Raw genomic sequence first — 16,878 nt, forward strand, 5'->3', positions numbered from 1 at the left:
GAAGGAGGGCAAGGGGGTGGGGGCACAGTGGTTAGCACTGCTGCCTCACAGTGCCGGGAAACTGGGGTCGATTCCCAGCTTGAGTGACTGCCTGTGCAGAGTCTGCACGTTCTCCCCGTGTCTGCATGGGTTTCCTTTGGGTGCTCAGGTTTCCTCCCACAGTCCGATAAACGTGCTGGTTAGGTGCACTGGCCATGCTAAATCCTCCCTCAGTGTACCTGAGCAGGCGCTGGAGTGCGGCGACTAGGGGATTTTCATAGTAACTTCATTGCAGTGTTAACATAAGCCTATTTGTGACACTAATAAATAAACTTTGATCCTCAATCTTTAAACTTCCCGGTTAGAGGGCTGAAGAGCGCAAAGGGAAAGCTGCTCCTTGATTGGCCTAAATGAACGGGTTAGCCTGCCAATCCGGCCAATCACAAGAACTGCAGCTAAGTCATTAATCAATTACAGTTAGATTTTGTTCTCAGTGAAAATGAGCAAAGTCGAAAGTGGGTTTGGGGGCTTAATACTGGGAAGGAACATGGGTCACATTGGCTGCTGCAGTTAAAATTGCAGCCATTCAGCACAGTGGCTACCAAAGCAGGGCACTTTGTGATGAGAAGCACATCCCTCGACCGTCTGGGGCCACTCCACTATCTGCCACCGATGTCAGTGTGACGGAAGGCTCACTAATCACCTGGTCAGGTGCAACTGAACAACATCGGTGATCACAGAATCCCTACAGTACAGAAGGAGGCATTCAACCTATCGAATCTACACCGACTCTCCAACAGAGCATCTTACCCAGGCCCTACCCCCATAATCCCCCTAACCTACACATTTTAGGACACTAAGGAGAAATTTAGCATGACCAATCCCTCTAACCTACACGTCTTAGGACACAAAGTGGCAATTTAGCATGGCCAATCTATCTAACCTACACATTTTGGAACACAAGGGAGCAAGTTAGTATGACCAATCCCCTAACCGATATATTTTAGGACACTAAAGGGGCAATTTACCATGGTTAATCCACCTAACCTGCACATCTTTGGAGTGTGGGAGGAAACCAGAGCACCCAGAGGAAACCCACGCAACACAACGGGGAGAAAGTGCAAACTCCACACAGACAGTGACCCGAGGCTGGAATCGAACTCCAGGCAGCAGTGAGCCTATGAGGTAGCAGCACTAACCACTGCGCCATCGTGCCTTCCCTTAACGTATGTGGCTTTGAAATTACACGAGCTTGCTGGAGTGCTTTGAACTATACAATGGCTCAACAGTACAGAAAACGAGAAGACTGCTTTAAGGCAGATTACAGCACAAGAGTAATTTTCACTTCACAGAAGTTCTGACAAAATTGTTCAAAGCAAACCCCCAGTTGGCAAATTCTGGTGAAGAGGGGGCAGATATATTAGAAAATCCAACTTTCTTCAAATGAACTGCTGGTTTCCACGGCAGGAGCTAAAATATTGGTATCTAACTTATTTGGCAAGAAAACAAATATTTTCACATCTTAAAAATACGCACAGCTTAAAAATGTAGAGAAAGCATAAAAAATACATTTCACCAGACCATGGCAAATCTTGGACGCACACACTTTTGATTACTGGTGCACATCAATACTATCTACTGGAAAACAGCAGGACAAGAGTAACATAATTGACAGTTAAATCTATCAGAGAGAGACAAGTAGTCACCAAAGTTTATACTTTTGTGAAATATTTTTTCTGAAAGCAGATTTTTGTTGGATGGTTTTAGGTGACAATTTGGCAATAGTAGAGAATAAAAGGTTGAACATGTTTCTTGGTTCAACAGCACACACTGGGGGAGCGGTGGGGGGAGATTATTGGGGGTCCGCAGGAATGTGGAGTTGAGGTTACAGTCAGATCAGCCATGACTTTATTGGATGGCGGAGCAGATCTGAGGGATCAAATGGCCTAATCCTGCTCTGAGTTCATATGTTCAAATGTTTTGGAAGAATATTTTTTCTGCTTGTAAAACAAAAACACCCATGGACTTTAACTGATGCATTTCCATTCACAAAATACAATCTGTCAGAGTGCAATGCTAAGTACCTTCCTTTATAATAAGTTGGTGTATTACATTTAACATAAAATTGGACTCGAGACATCAACTCTGCTTCTCTTTCCACAGATGCTGCCAAACCTTTGTCCAACACTTCCTGATTTCATTTCAGATTTCTCGCATCTGTAGTAGTTTTTTGAAAAATTTCACTGTTGTACATGTCTGTTCCGTACACCAGGTTTCACTCAGACCCCTGACTGAGAGGCAAAACAACAAGGGGGCGATCTAACCCAGTATGGCATTCAGCAAGGTCACTCCAATGACCAAGACATCTTGCCTGTTACTGACTCCCTGCACATCTCTAAAAAGTTGGAAAGGGTCCAGCACCCCTCACTTCAAGGCAGGTTGCATGTAATAACATCCTCAATCTAAGCTACGTCAATAGATATCTATCTGGCTTCATTTATAGCACAGTTGACAATTCATTTTGCCCTCTTTTATCAACTCAGCAGCTTCACAGGCCGGTTGCTCCTTCAATGCCCCTTTCCACTCATTATCCCAATCCCATCATTTCACTCATTATTTAATTTGTCAGTCTCTCCCCGATACATAACCTTCATCATGTCTACTCCATTAGTTTTACTCTCGTCCCTGACAAGCCCCTCTCCCCTCACGCTGGGATGAAGATTTATTGTAGTTTTCTCTCCAAGCTTTCCCAGAGCACCACTAGAAAATCTCGTCAGACCCAACATGACGTCCTGACTCTTTGCAACCTTAGTGCTACGCTGTAGTATGGTCCTTGTCATTACAACTAAATGATAAGAAAAGTTGAAATGTTCCATTTTTGTCCCTCTCTCAGCTGACAGAATACAGCCAACCATTTAACAGATGGTTAATTTGGAGAAAGTAGCTATTTTAAAGTTAAATCATAATTAAATAGGTGGCTTGGATAATCACGGTGGCATAGTAGTATTGTCACTGAACTTGTAGTTCAGAGATCCAGGGTAATGCTCTGGGGTCCTGGTTCAAATCCCACCAAGGCAGATGTTGGAATTTAAATTCAATTAAAAATCTGGAATGAAAAGTTAATAATGACCGTGAAACTACTGTCAACTGTTGTAAAAACCTATCTCGTTCATTAATGCCCTTTAAGGAAGGAAACCTGTCATCCTTACCAGGTGTGGCCTACAAGTGATTCCAGATCCATAGCAACGTGGTTGACTCTTAATTGCCCTTTAGAAATGGCTTAGCAAGCCACTCAGCTCAAGGGCATTTAGGGATGGGCAATAAATGCTGGTCTTGCTAGTGATGCCCACATCCCATGAAAGAATAAAATAAATTCTACAATACACCCCACATTCAAGTTTGTGCAACTTTTAACTATAATCACTTAAAAGGGAAAATTGGCCAGTTGGGTGTTAAGTCCCCTCTGGATAATCTTCTACTATGAATTCTGATGGCAGGAAATGTGAAATATTTCACGCCCAGATCACTTTCCTGGGACTTCAAATTGTTGTTCCACAGATTACGTTTTTCATGTCACTTCAAAAAGAAAAGTAAGAAAACAAGACTTTAAAAAAAAGCTAATTTAAGAGTAAATCATGGAACAACGAGATAATCAAAGATCATCCAAGGTAAGGCATAAACACACAACATTGCTAAAAGAAAGATACATTCTAAGCTACAGAATAAGCTTCACAAAGTTCTCTCTACACTTATGGAGCATCTACTTCAGTAAGGCACGGAGCACTAGTGGATCATGAACAACGGAGGCTGTAATGTGTACATCGGAACTACAGAGGGAAAGTGAGAGATTGAGGGGGGGTGGGGGACACAACACTGGGTGGGGATCCTAAGGCATCGCTAATTTGCCATGTCTCTGTGCTGGTTACCAACCATGATGCTTTGGAATTTTCAGAACGTGACAAATGGGCAGAGGATGCAAGAGAAATGCTGGCAGCTGGTCGGCGCTGTCGATGAATGAGCCGGCAGCGGATGAGACAAACGTGTTGGCGTTCTGAGAGAGGGCATCAAGCAACTGTACATTTACATAGCCAGACATCAGATATCTAATCAACTCAATCTTTCGCTCATGGTCTGAAATGGAAAAGAAACCAAGGACATGGATGGTGCAGAGGGCAAAGGGTGGAGGTGGGGGGGAAAATAAAAGAAGAGAGAAATGTTTAACATGCAAAAAAAAAAAGCATAAAAAATATTTTGGTTTACAAGTCTTGATATTAATTATAACCTGTTCTTCTTCTTTGAAACTCAAACCTTTTTTGGGACTAATTCCAAAACAATTCCATATCTTTAAGTGGGTATTTAATAACATAAAATGAATACTGAAGTTCCTTTCTTTTGCTGCTTTAGGGATCTGTTCATGTTTGTGTGAATATATTTCTGCAGTTAACCCACTGAAATTTACTCTGTTATTGACAAGAATTGAAGACCCTAGTTGCCAGCTGCATATTTTACAAAGTATTACATTCTATTCTGAAAATTAAAGCCCACATGTACCTTCATTAATTGCTGCAAGTTGGGAAAGAAATCAACACAAAATTACAGGAGCATGATCAAAGAAAGAGATAAAGATCAAAATATTACAAAAAGGAAAATAAGACGCCTGGGTTAGACTATATTCTTACTGAAAATGTTTGTATCGCCCCAGTGTACAAATGTGGGGTCCAACTGTGAACAATAACATGACCAAGAAGTTTGACCTATGCTGGAGGAACAAAATACAGGTTGGTACGAAAGGATAAACAGAGTTGTTGAGGGGAATGGGCAGCACAAGAGAAAGAGAGATTAGACATCACTGACATTACAGAAAGTGACCACATCTAATACACATCAACAAAAGGTGCTTCTATACAGACTCACCTGGCTTTGAAAGAGGCATTGGAGGAGGGAAATACTTGCGAGCTGGTTGTGGTGGACTGTGGGCAAAATACAATAGAAAAAGATGAATTTATTCATCTTCCAACTCTGAGCAAAAACTTTCAAAACTAAAAATCGAAACGTACACAAATCCAAGAATGCATAATTGGGATGGCAGATGGTACAGTGGTTAGCACTGCAGCCTGATGGCTCCATGTTCAATTCCCGTTTGGGCCACTGTATGCACAGTCTGTACATTCTTCCCATGTCTGGGTGCTCTGGTTTCCTCCCACAATCCGAAAGGCATGCTGGTTCAATGCATCGGCCATGTTAAATTCTCCCTCCATGTACCTGAACAGGTGCCGGAGTGTGGCAACTAAGGCATTTTCACAGTAACTTCATTGCAGTGTTAGTGTAAGCCTACCTGTGACACTAATAAATAATAAAATAAACTGGGGAGAGAGACCACTGAACTGACATCCTCTTTTAACTATACTTTATTCTCTGTCCCCTTTCCCATACATTGTGATTTGATTTTGGACAACATGCTTGTGCATATTCTCTTGGGTGTGAGATTACTGTACAACAGGAGATATGATAGCACAGAGGATTGTGTTGATGGACCAGAGGCTTGGAATAATAAACTGCAGTTTCAAGCTCAGATCTCACCACCACATTCACTGAGAAACTTGCATTCATTTCATTAAATAAATACAGAACAAAAAATTGAAATCAGTACTGGCGAGATTGGAATCCATTTGGTTCACTCCTGCCCACCCTAAATTATATGCAACTCCAAAGCAACAGCAGTCCAGTTGGTTCTGAACTGTCCTCTGGCGTGGTCTAAGGTCACTCAGCTGGAATCAAGGTGGTGACTTATTCCCAGCTTCTTGGGGGAAATTAGAGATGGGCTATAAACTCTGGCTTTGCAAGCATTCCATGAGTGAATAAAGAAAAATAACTGTCCAATATTCTACCCATGAATTAAAGAGCTGATTACCTTGCATTAAATCAATAATCAGTACACAGTAGTAAATAAAGTTGTACAAACACTTAGAAGAATTGTTCTGTGTTTTGCCTCCTCTCCTATTTTGTTTGCTTGGAAATAATAGCCAAGGTATTTAATGTGTTGGATCCAGTTCTCCACAGAGGATCAAATGGATCCATTCGCCCAAAGGGAGGCATTCTGGAGAATACTACTTTTTCCCTCAGACTTCAGTTAAAGCAGGATACTCACTGGTGTTGGGCCAAAGGCAGCATGAGGATAATTTATCCTTGTTGCCAGAGGTAAAGATGCACTTTCACAGACATCATTAGTAAACACAATAGGTATTTATTAATAAGAATTGCACAACCTCAAGGCTGTAGCCAGCTCCCAAAATGCCTCTTTGCCTCAGAGCTGTTCTCACCTTGGGGGTTGATTCCACACACTCCTGATAGCTCGCCCAGGCCATGCGACCCTTACTCTGCTGCGTTGCCCTTAAAGGGACAATCACCACAGAGGCCCACATTCCATGAATGGATTTTTTAAAAAAGCTACAGAGTTGAGGAAAGGTAGAGGCGTGCGGACATGTAGACAGGGCTGACAGGATTGCTTTCACCTAATCCTTGTTGAGCTAATTCAATTATTCACATGACAAACATCAAAACATTCAAAGCTTTTTCCAATTCCCTGCATTCACTTTACCTTTTAAAATCTTGTCCTTGGTAATGGTAAGGATGTTGCTGATAGTGTCCAAAGACTTCAAATACAATTGGCTTTGTCTTGATGTATTCTACAAATGACTCCGTTACTTCAACAGCAACCTAAATGAACAATGGAGGCCATTTTACGAAAGACTTTTAAAATTTAGACATGTAACTGGTGAAATGCTAGCTCAAGTGTTGGCAAAATAAAAACAAAACATTGCTGTCTCAGACTCACGTTCTGCACGTGGTAAAAGCCCAAGGGTGTACCCCGACCGCTGTTCTTTAGGGGTTCAGTCGAGAAGGCCTCGTCATGGCGATGCAGGAAGCTGGTAACAAACAAATGTATACAATTACAATCGAGTCAAACAAGCCAATGCCTCAGTTGAAATGCTGGGTGTGGAGATGCGACTCCAGCACATTAAGGTATCAGACATTGCTCTTAGCAATTTCAACATGGCTGAAAAAGGACACATGTTTCGGTGTCTCACTCGTCAGGACAAACGCAAGAACGCCAAATTTCAAACTATCATGATGATTTACACAACTGAAGAAAAGGGTGCTGATGAGTTGGCAAGATTGTGATTGGTTTGATTTTATTTATTACTGTCACTTGTATCAACATACTGTGAAAAGTATTCTTTCTTGTGGGCTATACAGACAAAGCATACCGTTCACAGAGAAGGAAATGAAAATGCAGAATGTAGTGTTAGTCATAGCTAGGATATAGAGAAAGATCAATTTAATGCAAGATAGGTCCATTCAAAAGTCTGACAGCAGCAGGGAAGAAGCTGTTCTCGAGTCAGGTGATGCATGACCTCAGACTTTTGTATCTTTTTCCTGACGGAACAAGTTGGAAAGGAGAATGTCCGGGGTGCATGGGGTTGGCTGAGCTGTTTCCATGGGGAAAGCAACAAAAAATTGCAAACTCTCGCGCAATTCAAAAAAGATTCAAGGCTGGAACATATACTTTTAGTTTGCAGAGAGTGGATCCCTGTGTATGAATGTATGTTGCGTTTAGCAAGCACGGATGATCGCTGAGACCATTTGAAATTTGGTATTCTTGCATTTGACCCGATGAGTGCAAAATGAAAATCTTCGGCAACCTGTCTTCCGTTTCAGCAATGTTCACGTTCTGTTCCACCAAGCAACTGTTAGTAACAATTTCTAACTCCAGTTCCTGATTTGTATAAGAACAGCCAGTGCTGATACGTTACAGCCATGTACAAATTATCAGCTTTCAGCACTGAATCACGGTACTACAGTGGGTTTTGCAGTATGGTGGTTATTATGCTGCATTCTTGATTCTGACGAAGGGTCACAAACCTGAAATACCAACTCTGTTTCTGTCCACTGATTCTGCCAGAGCTGCCGCGTATTCCCAGCACGTTCTGGTTTTTATTTAATGAAACTGTATTCCATGAAGGTTAAGTTCTCAGGAAAAACACCGGAGGAGTCACAAGAAGCTTACAGCAGTGATCAAAAAGCTAGAATCAATTCATTAATGTTCTCTGGAGAAGGAAATCTGCCACCCTACCCAGTTTGGTTTGGGTACAACTCCATCCTACCCTACAAGCTTTAAACAACTTTCTCAAGCGACTGAGCAAGCTACACAGTTGTAACGTCACCCTGCCTTTATATAAGTGCCTTTCTTGACAGCTAGATGTCTCAACATGCTTTACGGTAAATTAATGACTTTCAAAGTGTAGCCACTGTTATTTCTTATTATTTAATGGGATGTGGCTGAGCCAGCATTTATTGCCCATCCATTACTGCTCTAGAGAAGGTGATGGTAAACAGCCAGCATGAACCACTGGGGACAAAGCAGAAATGGTCAAGGGCTTCAAGTTTTTAGGTGTCCAGATCACCAACAACCTGTCCTGATCCCCCCCACCATGCCAACACTATAGTTAAGAAAACCCACCAATGCCTCCACTTTGTCAGAAGATTAAGGAAATTTGGCATGTCAGCTACAGCTCTCATCAATTTTCACAGATGCACTATAGAAAACATTCTTTCGGGTTGTATCACAGCTTGGTACGGCTCCTGCTCTGCCCAAGACTGCAAGGAACTACCAAGATGAAGCCCAATCCGTCACACAAAACAGTCTCCCCTCCACTGACTCCGTCTACACTTCCTGCTGCCTCAGCAAAGCAGCCAGCATAATTAAGTAGCCCACACACCCCGGACATTCTCTCTTCCACCTTCTTCCAATGAGAAAAAGTTACAAAAGTCTGAGATCATGTACCAACCGACTCAAGAACAGCTTCTTCCCTGCTGCTGTCAGACTTCTGAATGGGCCTACCTCGCATTAAGTTGACCTTTCTGTACAGCCTAGGTATAACTGTAACACTACATTCTGCACTTTCTCCATTCTTTCTCTATGAACGATATGCTTTGTCTGTGTAGCATGCAAGAAACAATATCTTTCAGTGTATGTTAATACATGTGACAAGAATAAATCAAATCAGTTCCACAGTGCTGATATGCTTGATACAACTGAGTGGCTTGCTACGCCATTCCTGAGTCAGTTGCTGTGGTAAGGATAACAGATTCTCTGCCCTCAGGGGGGTTCATTGAAACCAGCTGGGTTTTTACAAGAATCAACAATGCTTCCATGGTTATCATTAAGACTTTTAATTCCAGATATTTATTGAACTTGAATTCAGGTTTCGAATCCAATGCCCCGGATCCCTACGTTACTAATCCAGTGACAATACCACTATCTTCCCTTAAACTTATCGGAAAATAAGCTGGATTGTAAGATTCTCTGGTTCTGCTGGTGTTAGAGTAATTTCTGAAATTATTACTATTCAAGCTGGCTTTCCCCTCGTTGTGTGTGAAACTACTGTGTACATGAAGGAGGAATATCAGACCTAAAACACTAAAGAAAATCCACAATTTACACTTGAAAATGTCAAACTCCGGTCTCAAATAATTTAACCAATGTCACAAAACTGAAATCTACCAGAAAAATTTAAGTACTTTGCGTTTTGCTCCCAATTAGTGGAAGGCTGACACCGAAGGAATTATTTGGTTCAGTGGCAGAGTTTGCAAACTCCTGGTAAGGCCACTAGATGGAGAAGTTCACTCTGGTAGAGGAATAACCTTAATCAGGGAGAAGGGAAATCTAACTGGACCCACTGGCAACCGCAGACATTTAAACTATTGATCTGTATTCAACACCAGAGAGAGGGGGAGGTGGGGCAGAGAGAGAGAGAGAGGGAAAGTGGTGGGGGGGGGGATGAAAGAGAGGGGGAAAAAGGGGGGAAAGAAAGAGAGGGGGAAAGGGGGGGAAAGAGAGAGAGGGGGAAAGGGGGGGGAAGCGAGAGAGGGGGAAAGGGGGGGAAGAGAGAGAGGGGGAAGGGGGGGGAGAAGAGAGAGGGAAAAGGGGGAGAAGAGAGAGGGAAAAGGGGGAGAAGAGAGAGGGAAAAGGGGGAGAAGAGAGAGGGAAAAGGGGGAGAAGAGAGAGGGAAAAGGGGGAGAAGAGAGAGGGAAAAGGGGGAGAAGAGAGAGGGAAAAGGGGGAGAAGAGAGAGGGAAAAGGGGGAGAAGAGAGAGGGAAAAGGGGGAGAAGAGAGAGGGAAAAGGGGGAGAAGAGAGAGGGAAAAGGGGGAGAAGAGAGAGGGAAAAGGGGGAGAAGAGAGAGGGAAAAGGGGGAGAAGAGAGAGGGAAAAGGGGGAGCGAAAGAGAGAGGGGGAAGGGGGAGCGAAGGAGAGAGAGGGGGGAAGTGGGAACGAGAGAGAGAGAGGGAAAGTGGGAGCGAGAGAGGGAGGGAGCGAGGGAGGGAGGGAGGGAGGGAGCGAGGGAGCGAGGGAGGGAGGGAGGGAGGGAGGGAGGGAGGATGAGACGGGAGACGCAGGGAAAGAGGGATGTGGGCAAGAGTATGGAGGGTGGTCTAAAAATAGGGGGAGAAAAAGAAATGCATGAGTTTGTTGCATCAGAGATTTAGAACAATAGAAATTAATTTTTTTTTCAATCAGCCTTTAAAACAAAAGGTGACTATTTTAATTCTACTTCAATTATTTCTTTCATCCCACATCTCAGCTGCTATTTTGGGAAATAGTGAGAATTAAAATACTTGTGAACATACTTAAAAATTTCATCATCAGCCACTTAATGCAACAACCTCAAATGACAGAATAACAGCTTGCTCACCAGTGAGGATACAAAGAAACTCAACAGTGCGTCATCACTTTGAAACTCAGAAAATCTCAAGGAAATGTTACCTGTTACGGGTGTGGAGAGTCTGCAGAAGGATCTAGAAAGGCTGGGCGAATGGGCCAGGAACTGGCAAATGGAATTTAATGTTGGCAAGTGTGAGGTGGTCCATTTTGGTAGGAATAATGGTAGGAAGGACTATTACTTACGTGGCAAAAAACTGCAGCAGGCGACGGTGCAGAGGGACCTCGGGGTCCTTGTGCATGAGTTGCAAAAACCCAGCCTGCAGGTGCAGCAGGTGGTCAGGAAGGCTAATGGGATGCTGGCCTTCATAGCGAGGGGGATTGAATATAAAAGTAGAGGGGGATTGAATATAAAAGTAGGGAGGTCTTGCTGCAGCTGTATAGGGCATTGGTGAGGCCGCAGCTGGAGTACTGTGTGCAGTTTTGGTCGCCGCACTTACGCAAGGATATTTTGGCCTTGGAGGGAGTGCAGAGTAGGTTTACTAGGCTGATGCCAGAGTTGAGGGGGTTGAGCTATGAGGAGAGGCTGAATAAATTAAGCTTGTACTCGTTAGAGTTTAGAAGAATGAGGGGAGATCTCATTGAGACATATGATGAATGGGATGGATAGGATAGAGGTGGAGAAACTCTTCCCGCTCAGAAAGGACAGTAGGACTAGGGGGCACAGCCTCAAGATAAAGGGGGTGTGGTTTAGAACGGAGTTGAGGAGGAATTTCTTCACTCAAAGGGTGGTGAATCTCTGGAATTCTCTGCCCGTTGAAGTGGTGGAGGCTGCCTCGCTAAATATTTTTAAGACGTGGGTTGATGGGTTTTTGATAAGCGAGGGGATTAAGGGTTATGGGGAGAGGGCGGGAAAGTGGAACTGAGCCACGACAGATCAGCCATGATCTTATTGAATGGCGGGGCAGGCTCGAAGGGCTAGATGGCCTACTCCTGCTCCTATTTCTTATGTTCTTAACCATCGGACAACCTGAGACAACGTTCTTCCCAGACCATTCAGCACAGGTGTAAATCACAAAGTACAAACTACAAATAAGTTGCTTACTTGAACTGACAGAAGATGTCTGCGTATTCTGGTGGGATCCCACTGGCTTGTAGCACCGTGACGCGGAAAGTAAAAACGCTGCCAATTTTCAGGTGTTCACCAACACTGTCAGAAATTCCCTCCAGGGATAGCTTGGGGTCCAACTCTGTGCCGGACTTAAAATCTGTCATTCAAAAAGACCCCGAATTAATCGAATAACCACACCCGACCACGAATTAAACTATTAAGCTCACGGCACACCACAACAGGTTAATAACCTCCTCTCGGTGAAGTCTAGAACTCGTCTCTCGAGAGGTTTCAATGTGTCACTTAACCTTCATTTTTAATAATTCATCAGCAAAATCAAACAAAGGTCACTCTCCTTGGAGAAGGTGGAGGAGGCGCAGCTTCAGTGAACCTTGTGTGACTAAGAACTGAATCAACTCAACCATGGTACATTTTCCTTTACATATAGGAACACAGGAATTAGGAGCAGAAGGCAAATTCAGTCCTTCGAGCCTGCTCCGCCATTCAATCAGATCATGGTCGATCCTGGGCTCAAATCCACCTCCCCACCTGTTCCCCTTATCCCCCTTTATTAAAAATTAGAAATATAACCTGTTTCTTCCCTGAAACCATTCAATGATTCAAACTCCACCGTGCTATGGGCAGCGAGTTCCACAAATTCTCCACCCTCTACAAGTAGTTGTTTCTCCTCATCTCAATTTTGAAATCTATCGCCTCTCAACCTATACCTGTGACCTCTTGTTCGGGCCTGCCCCACAAGAGGGGACAATTGGTCTACATTTACTTTATCAATCCCTTTAAAAACATTTACATATTCAAAAAGACTTTTTTTAAAAAAAATTCATTCGTGGGACGTGGGCATCACTGGCTGGGCCAGCATTTATTGCCCGTCCCTAGTTGCCCTTGTTCCGAGGGCAGTTGAGAGTCAACCACATTGCTGAGGCTCTGGAGTTACAGGTAGTCCAGGCTGGGTAAGGACAGCAGATTTCCTTCCCTAAAGGACATTAGTGAATCAGATAGGGTTTTTCCAACAATCGACAATGGTTTCATAGTCACCAGTAGATTCTTAATTCCAGATTTTTTTTTTGTTGAAATCAAATTTCACCGTCTGCTGTGGGCAGGATTCGAACCCGGGTCCCTAGAATATTAACTGAGCTTTTGGATTAATATTCCAGCGATTATATCACTAGGCCATCACCTCCCCCTATAAAATTACAGACCCTGTGAGGCTGATCCATTTCTGCAGACGAAAAAATGGAATTTTACTGAATTCCAATTCTAACATTTGTAAATTCCTTTGATGTATTACTTGGGCACCAATATAAACGTGAATTCACATGGAGAACAACATTTCAATAGCAACTTTCATTGCAAAGTTAAAAAGATTTGATTTGGGCTAAGTTCTGCAAATAGAGAGAAGCAAACTGCGTTCAGTCCATTATTCTTAATAGGATTTCTGTAAAATCCTCAACAGTAAGATTTATACAGCAGCTTATACTCTGATTTCTATGACTAAACTCTGACAAGACTTCACTACTGAAGTGGCTTTACTTTCTGGATTACACTGAACGTAATCAAGAGGTTCAAGTGAACTCATTTGTACATCCAATGTAATCTTATTACGTTCTGATTCAATCTGCAAAAGCAATTGCCGCTGCCCGTAACGTCAATGTTGCTTCAAGCTAATTCTAAATAATTTACCCAGTTCGTTAATTCTGTTCAGCTCCTCCGACGGGGTGATGACCTCCATACTCTGACCCTGCCCTTCCACAATCCTAAGTTCCTCCAGCGACAGCCCGGACCGCGACATCGCTATGGAGGAAATGTCGCTCTGTGAACAGGAGAACAGAGAACAAAATGAAGAGCGTAACAATAGCCCAGGCTTGTGCCAACTGAGAAACACAAATCCGTAGCGGCGGTTCAGGCTCAGCAAAGCCGCACTGTACCTCTCTGAAGTTCTCATCATCGAACGAGATTTTAGCAGTGCCGGACTGGCGTACACCGGATCCGTAGTCTGGTGCCTCCTCATCAGCTAGACAAGAGACGAGAGATTCAGCATGAAATCCAAACAAATCTGAGTTAAGCACAGACTCTGCTACAAAGTGGCAGGACTAGAAAAGTACAGTCAACACCGAGGACAGGATTTCAAAAGGAGAATTTTTTTTTTCTGAACCATTAGACAACGCCATCACACAAGAAGTTAAATAATAGAACCCCCACAGTACAGGAAGCCACTTGGCCCATCAAGTCTGCACCAAACACAATCCCACCCAGGCCCCATTCCCACAACCCCACGCATTCACCCATCTAACCCCCCCCCCCCACCGACACGAAGCATGGCCAATCCACCTAACCCTGAACATCTTTGGGCTGTGGGAGGAAACCGGAGCATCCAGACGAAACCCATGCAGGAGAACATGCAAACTCCACACAGACAGTAACCCAAGGCTGGAATTGAACCTGGGACCCTGGCGTTGAGAGGCAGCAGAACTATGCCACCCATAGTTCTTTCCAATTCAAGCAAACAGAATTGGATGGGCATCAAATCGCAGAAAGAATCAAAATTCTCTCTCGGTGGATAAATGGAACACGGTGGTACAGCGGTTAGCACTGCTGCTTCTCAGCATCAGGGACCCGGGTTCACTTTCCAGCTTGGCTCACTGTCTGTGTGGAATGTGCACATTTTCCCAGTGTCTGCATGGGTTTCCTCCAGGTGCTCCAGTTTCCTCCCACATTCTGAAAGACATGCTGGTAAGGGTGCATTGGCCCAAACAGACACCGGAGTGTCGCAACTAGGGGAATTTCACAGTAACTTCATTGCAGTGTTAATGCAAGCCTTACACGTGACCCTAATAAATGAACTTTATTTTATCCATCAATCTTCACAAACATGTTACATCCCCAAGACATAATAAAGCCATAACTGAAGCCTCATGCTACACCCCACCCCTGGGTTATTAACAATACTGCATCTCGGTCTTGGGAAAAACCAATCAGTTCATGAAAACCCACCTGTGATAGCCTGTACACCCACTCGGAGGAAACCTCGCACCTCACCCTTCTCACTAACAATGGCAATTTTATGAACAAGGGGTACTGGATACAGCAAATTGCTGAGGTACACAAATGCTCTGTGAACAAAAAGAAAACAGACACAAAACTATAATTTAGCCAAACGCTTGAAAGTTGCATAAATGTTGGCAACAGCTGACAGTAGGGATGTGCAGATATCTTCAGAATGTGTCCTTTTTTGGAAACTGGGACAATTAGGTTCAACTAAATGGAATCAATAATAAATATTATTATAGTTTAAAATTCTGATAAATTGTTAATTTCAACAGCAGGAAACATAATCCAAGCAAATTTCTAGTCATCGGTGTACACAGTTTCAGATTTAACAGTGTGATAGCATTCAGCGAAGACAATATCTCAGCTGTTTATTAAATAACTTGAGGCGTTACAGGAAAAATGTCTCACTGAATCAAATGCATGTTTTAGTTTTGAGAGAGCCCAGCTTTGAGGTTGTCAATTTTAGTGACTTGATTTACTATTTTTTAAAGAGATAGCGATAGTTACAAAATACTTTTAAAAAACAGGCATTTTTATTTCAAGCCTGAATTTGACCTAATTTCATGATCTGAAGATGCGCTTCCTATTCAGGATAATTGAACCTGGTCGTAGCTTTCCTTCATCACATTAAATTACCCAAAGCTTTAGTTGAAATCCGTTCTGATTTGATTTGATTTGGCAAGTTTTATATGTTTACCAATTTATGAACCTCTGATAGTTCTGAGGGACATGAACCATCTCCATAAATGACTGCAATTCAAAATTAACATGACTGTCTTGCTACGACAAGTCAGCAGCAAAGCACAGATAACAATTCCTCTGTCAGATATCTCAAACACCCATAATTAGGCAGCAACTTCTCCTGGTGTGATTTCCAATTCAGTAGAATCAGTTTTTTTTTTCCATTCATTCGTGGGACATGGGCATCGCTGGCTGGCCAGCATTTATTGCCCATCCCTAGTTGTCCTTGAATTGAATTGGGGCTTGCTAGATCATTTCAGAGGGCAGTTGAGAGTCAAACACACTGCTGGAATTCTCTGCCCGTTGAAGTGGCGGAGGCTACCTCGCTGAATATATTTAAGTCACGGGTAGATAGGTTTCTGATAGACAAGGGAATTAAGGGATATGGGGAGAAAGCGGGAAAGTGGAACAGATCCACTTAAGATCAGTCATGATCTTGTTGAATAGCGGGGCAGGCTCGAAGGGCTAGATGGCCTACTCCTGCTCCTATTTCTTATGTTATGTTCTGTGGAGTCACATGACCAGGTAAGGATAGCAGATTTCCTTCCCTGAAGGACATTGGTGAGCCTGACGGGTTTTTCCAACAATGGTTTCATGGTCATCAGTAGATTCTTAATTCCGGGTGTTTTTATAATTCAAATTCCACCCGCTGCCGTGGCAGGATTTGAACCTGGGTCCCCAGTACGTTAGCTGAATTTCTGGATTAATAGTCTAGTGATGATACCACTAGACCATCGCCTCCCCAATTGTTGATATGCTAAATGTCATTGATTATCTCCCTGTCCCACTCCTGCTCAACTAATTCAAGTTAACTAACTCAAGTTAACTGGGAAACACAATTAGACGATTCCCATCACATCAAAAATAGCCAAAGGTTTTATTTTCTGCATTTTAATTTAGAAACAGACTTCAGAACCTACAAAAAAAAGACTCTTAAAATAACACTTGGTGACACTTCAGGCAACACTAGTTCATCTTAAAATGGGATGTCTGCAAAGCCCTACTGTTCAGATAGACAGTCTAGACAACGGTAATTACAACTACGGTCTGTTACACCACCCCTCCCACCCCACCACGGTGGCCAATGCTTCGGATATACACGTTTACCAACAATATATCTTCCAACTGGGTGAGAGAGTGAGAGAGAAAAGAAGATGATGCTGTAAAAATGAAAACTAAACGTGAAAAAATGAGTCGTAACCAGACTGAAGTAAACATTGAACAAAATAAAAACAGGAAAAATATGGCAAACGGCTAA

At 43.1% G+C, this 16,878-nt stretch overlaps 1 protein-coding gene across 19 annotated transcripts in view; it reads right to left on the minus strand.

Annotated features, from left to right (window-relative positions):
• The window catches only part of kif1b (kinesin family member 1B), a 223,871-nt gene that overhangs the window by 45,517 nt on the left and 161,476 nt on the right, over positions 1 to 16,878 (minus strand). For 10 of the 19 annotated variants that reach the window (XM_080215363.1, XM_080215361.1, XM_080215368.1 and 7 more), the window contains 7 exons: positions 14,823 to 14,941; positions 13,757 to 13,842; positions 13,512 to 13,641; positions 11,805 to 11,967; positions 6,815 to 6,905; positions 6,578 to 6,696; positions 4,894 to 4,949 (listed from right to left, as the gene is read on the minus strand). In XM_080215363.1, coding sequence (XP_080071489.1) covers positions 4,894 to 4,949; positions 6,578 to 6,696; positions 6,815 to 6,905; positions 11,805 to 11,967; positions 13,512 to 13,641; positions 13,757 to 13,842; positions 14,823 to 14,941 — 764 coding nt within the window. Of the gene's footprint in view, positions 1 to 3,909; positions 4,111 to 4,893; positions 4,950 to 6,577; positions 6,697 to 6,814; positions 6,906 to 11,804; positions 11,968 to 13,511; positions 13,642 to 13,756; positions 13,843 to 14,822; positions 14,942 to 16,878 lie in introns of all 19 variants that reach the window. The other 9 variants (XM_080215347.1, XM_080215350.1, XM_080215351.1 and 6 more) reach the window with 1 other exon arrangement.

The sequence above is a fragment of the Carcharhinus amblyrhynchos genome, chromosome 30 (genome assembly GCF_965287045.1).
Source record: "Carcharhinus amblyrhynchos chromosome 30, sCarAmb.v2.hapA, whole genome shotgun sequence".
In the NCBI taxonomy this organism is placed as follows: Eukaryota; Metazoa; Chordata; class Chondrichthyes; order Carcharhiniformes; family Carcharhinidae; genus Carcharhinus; species Carcharhinus amblyrhynchos.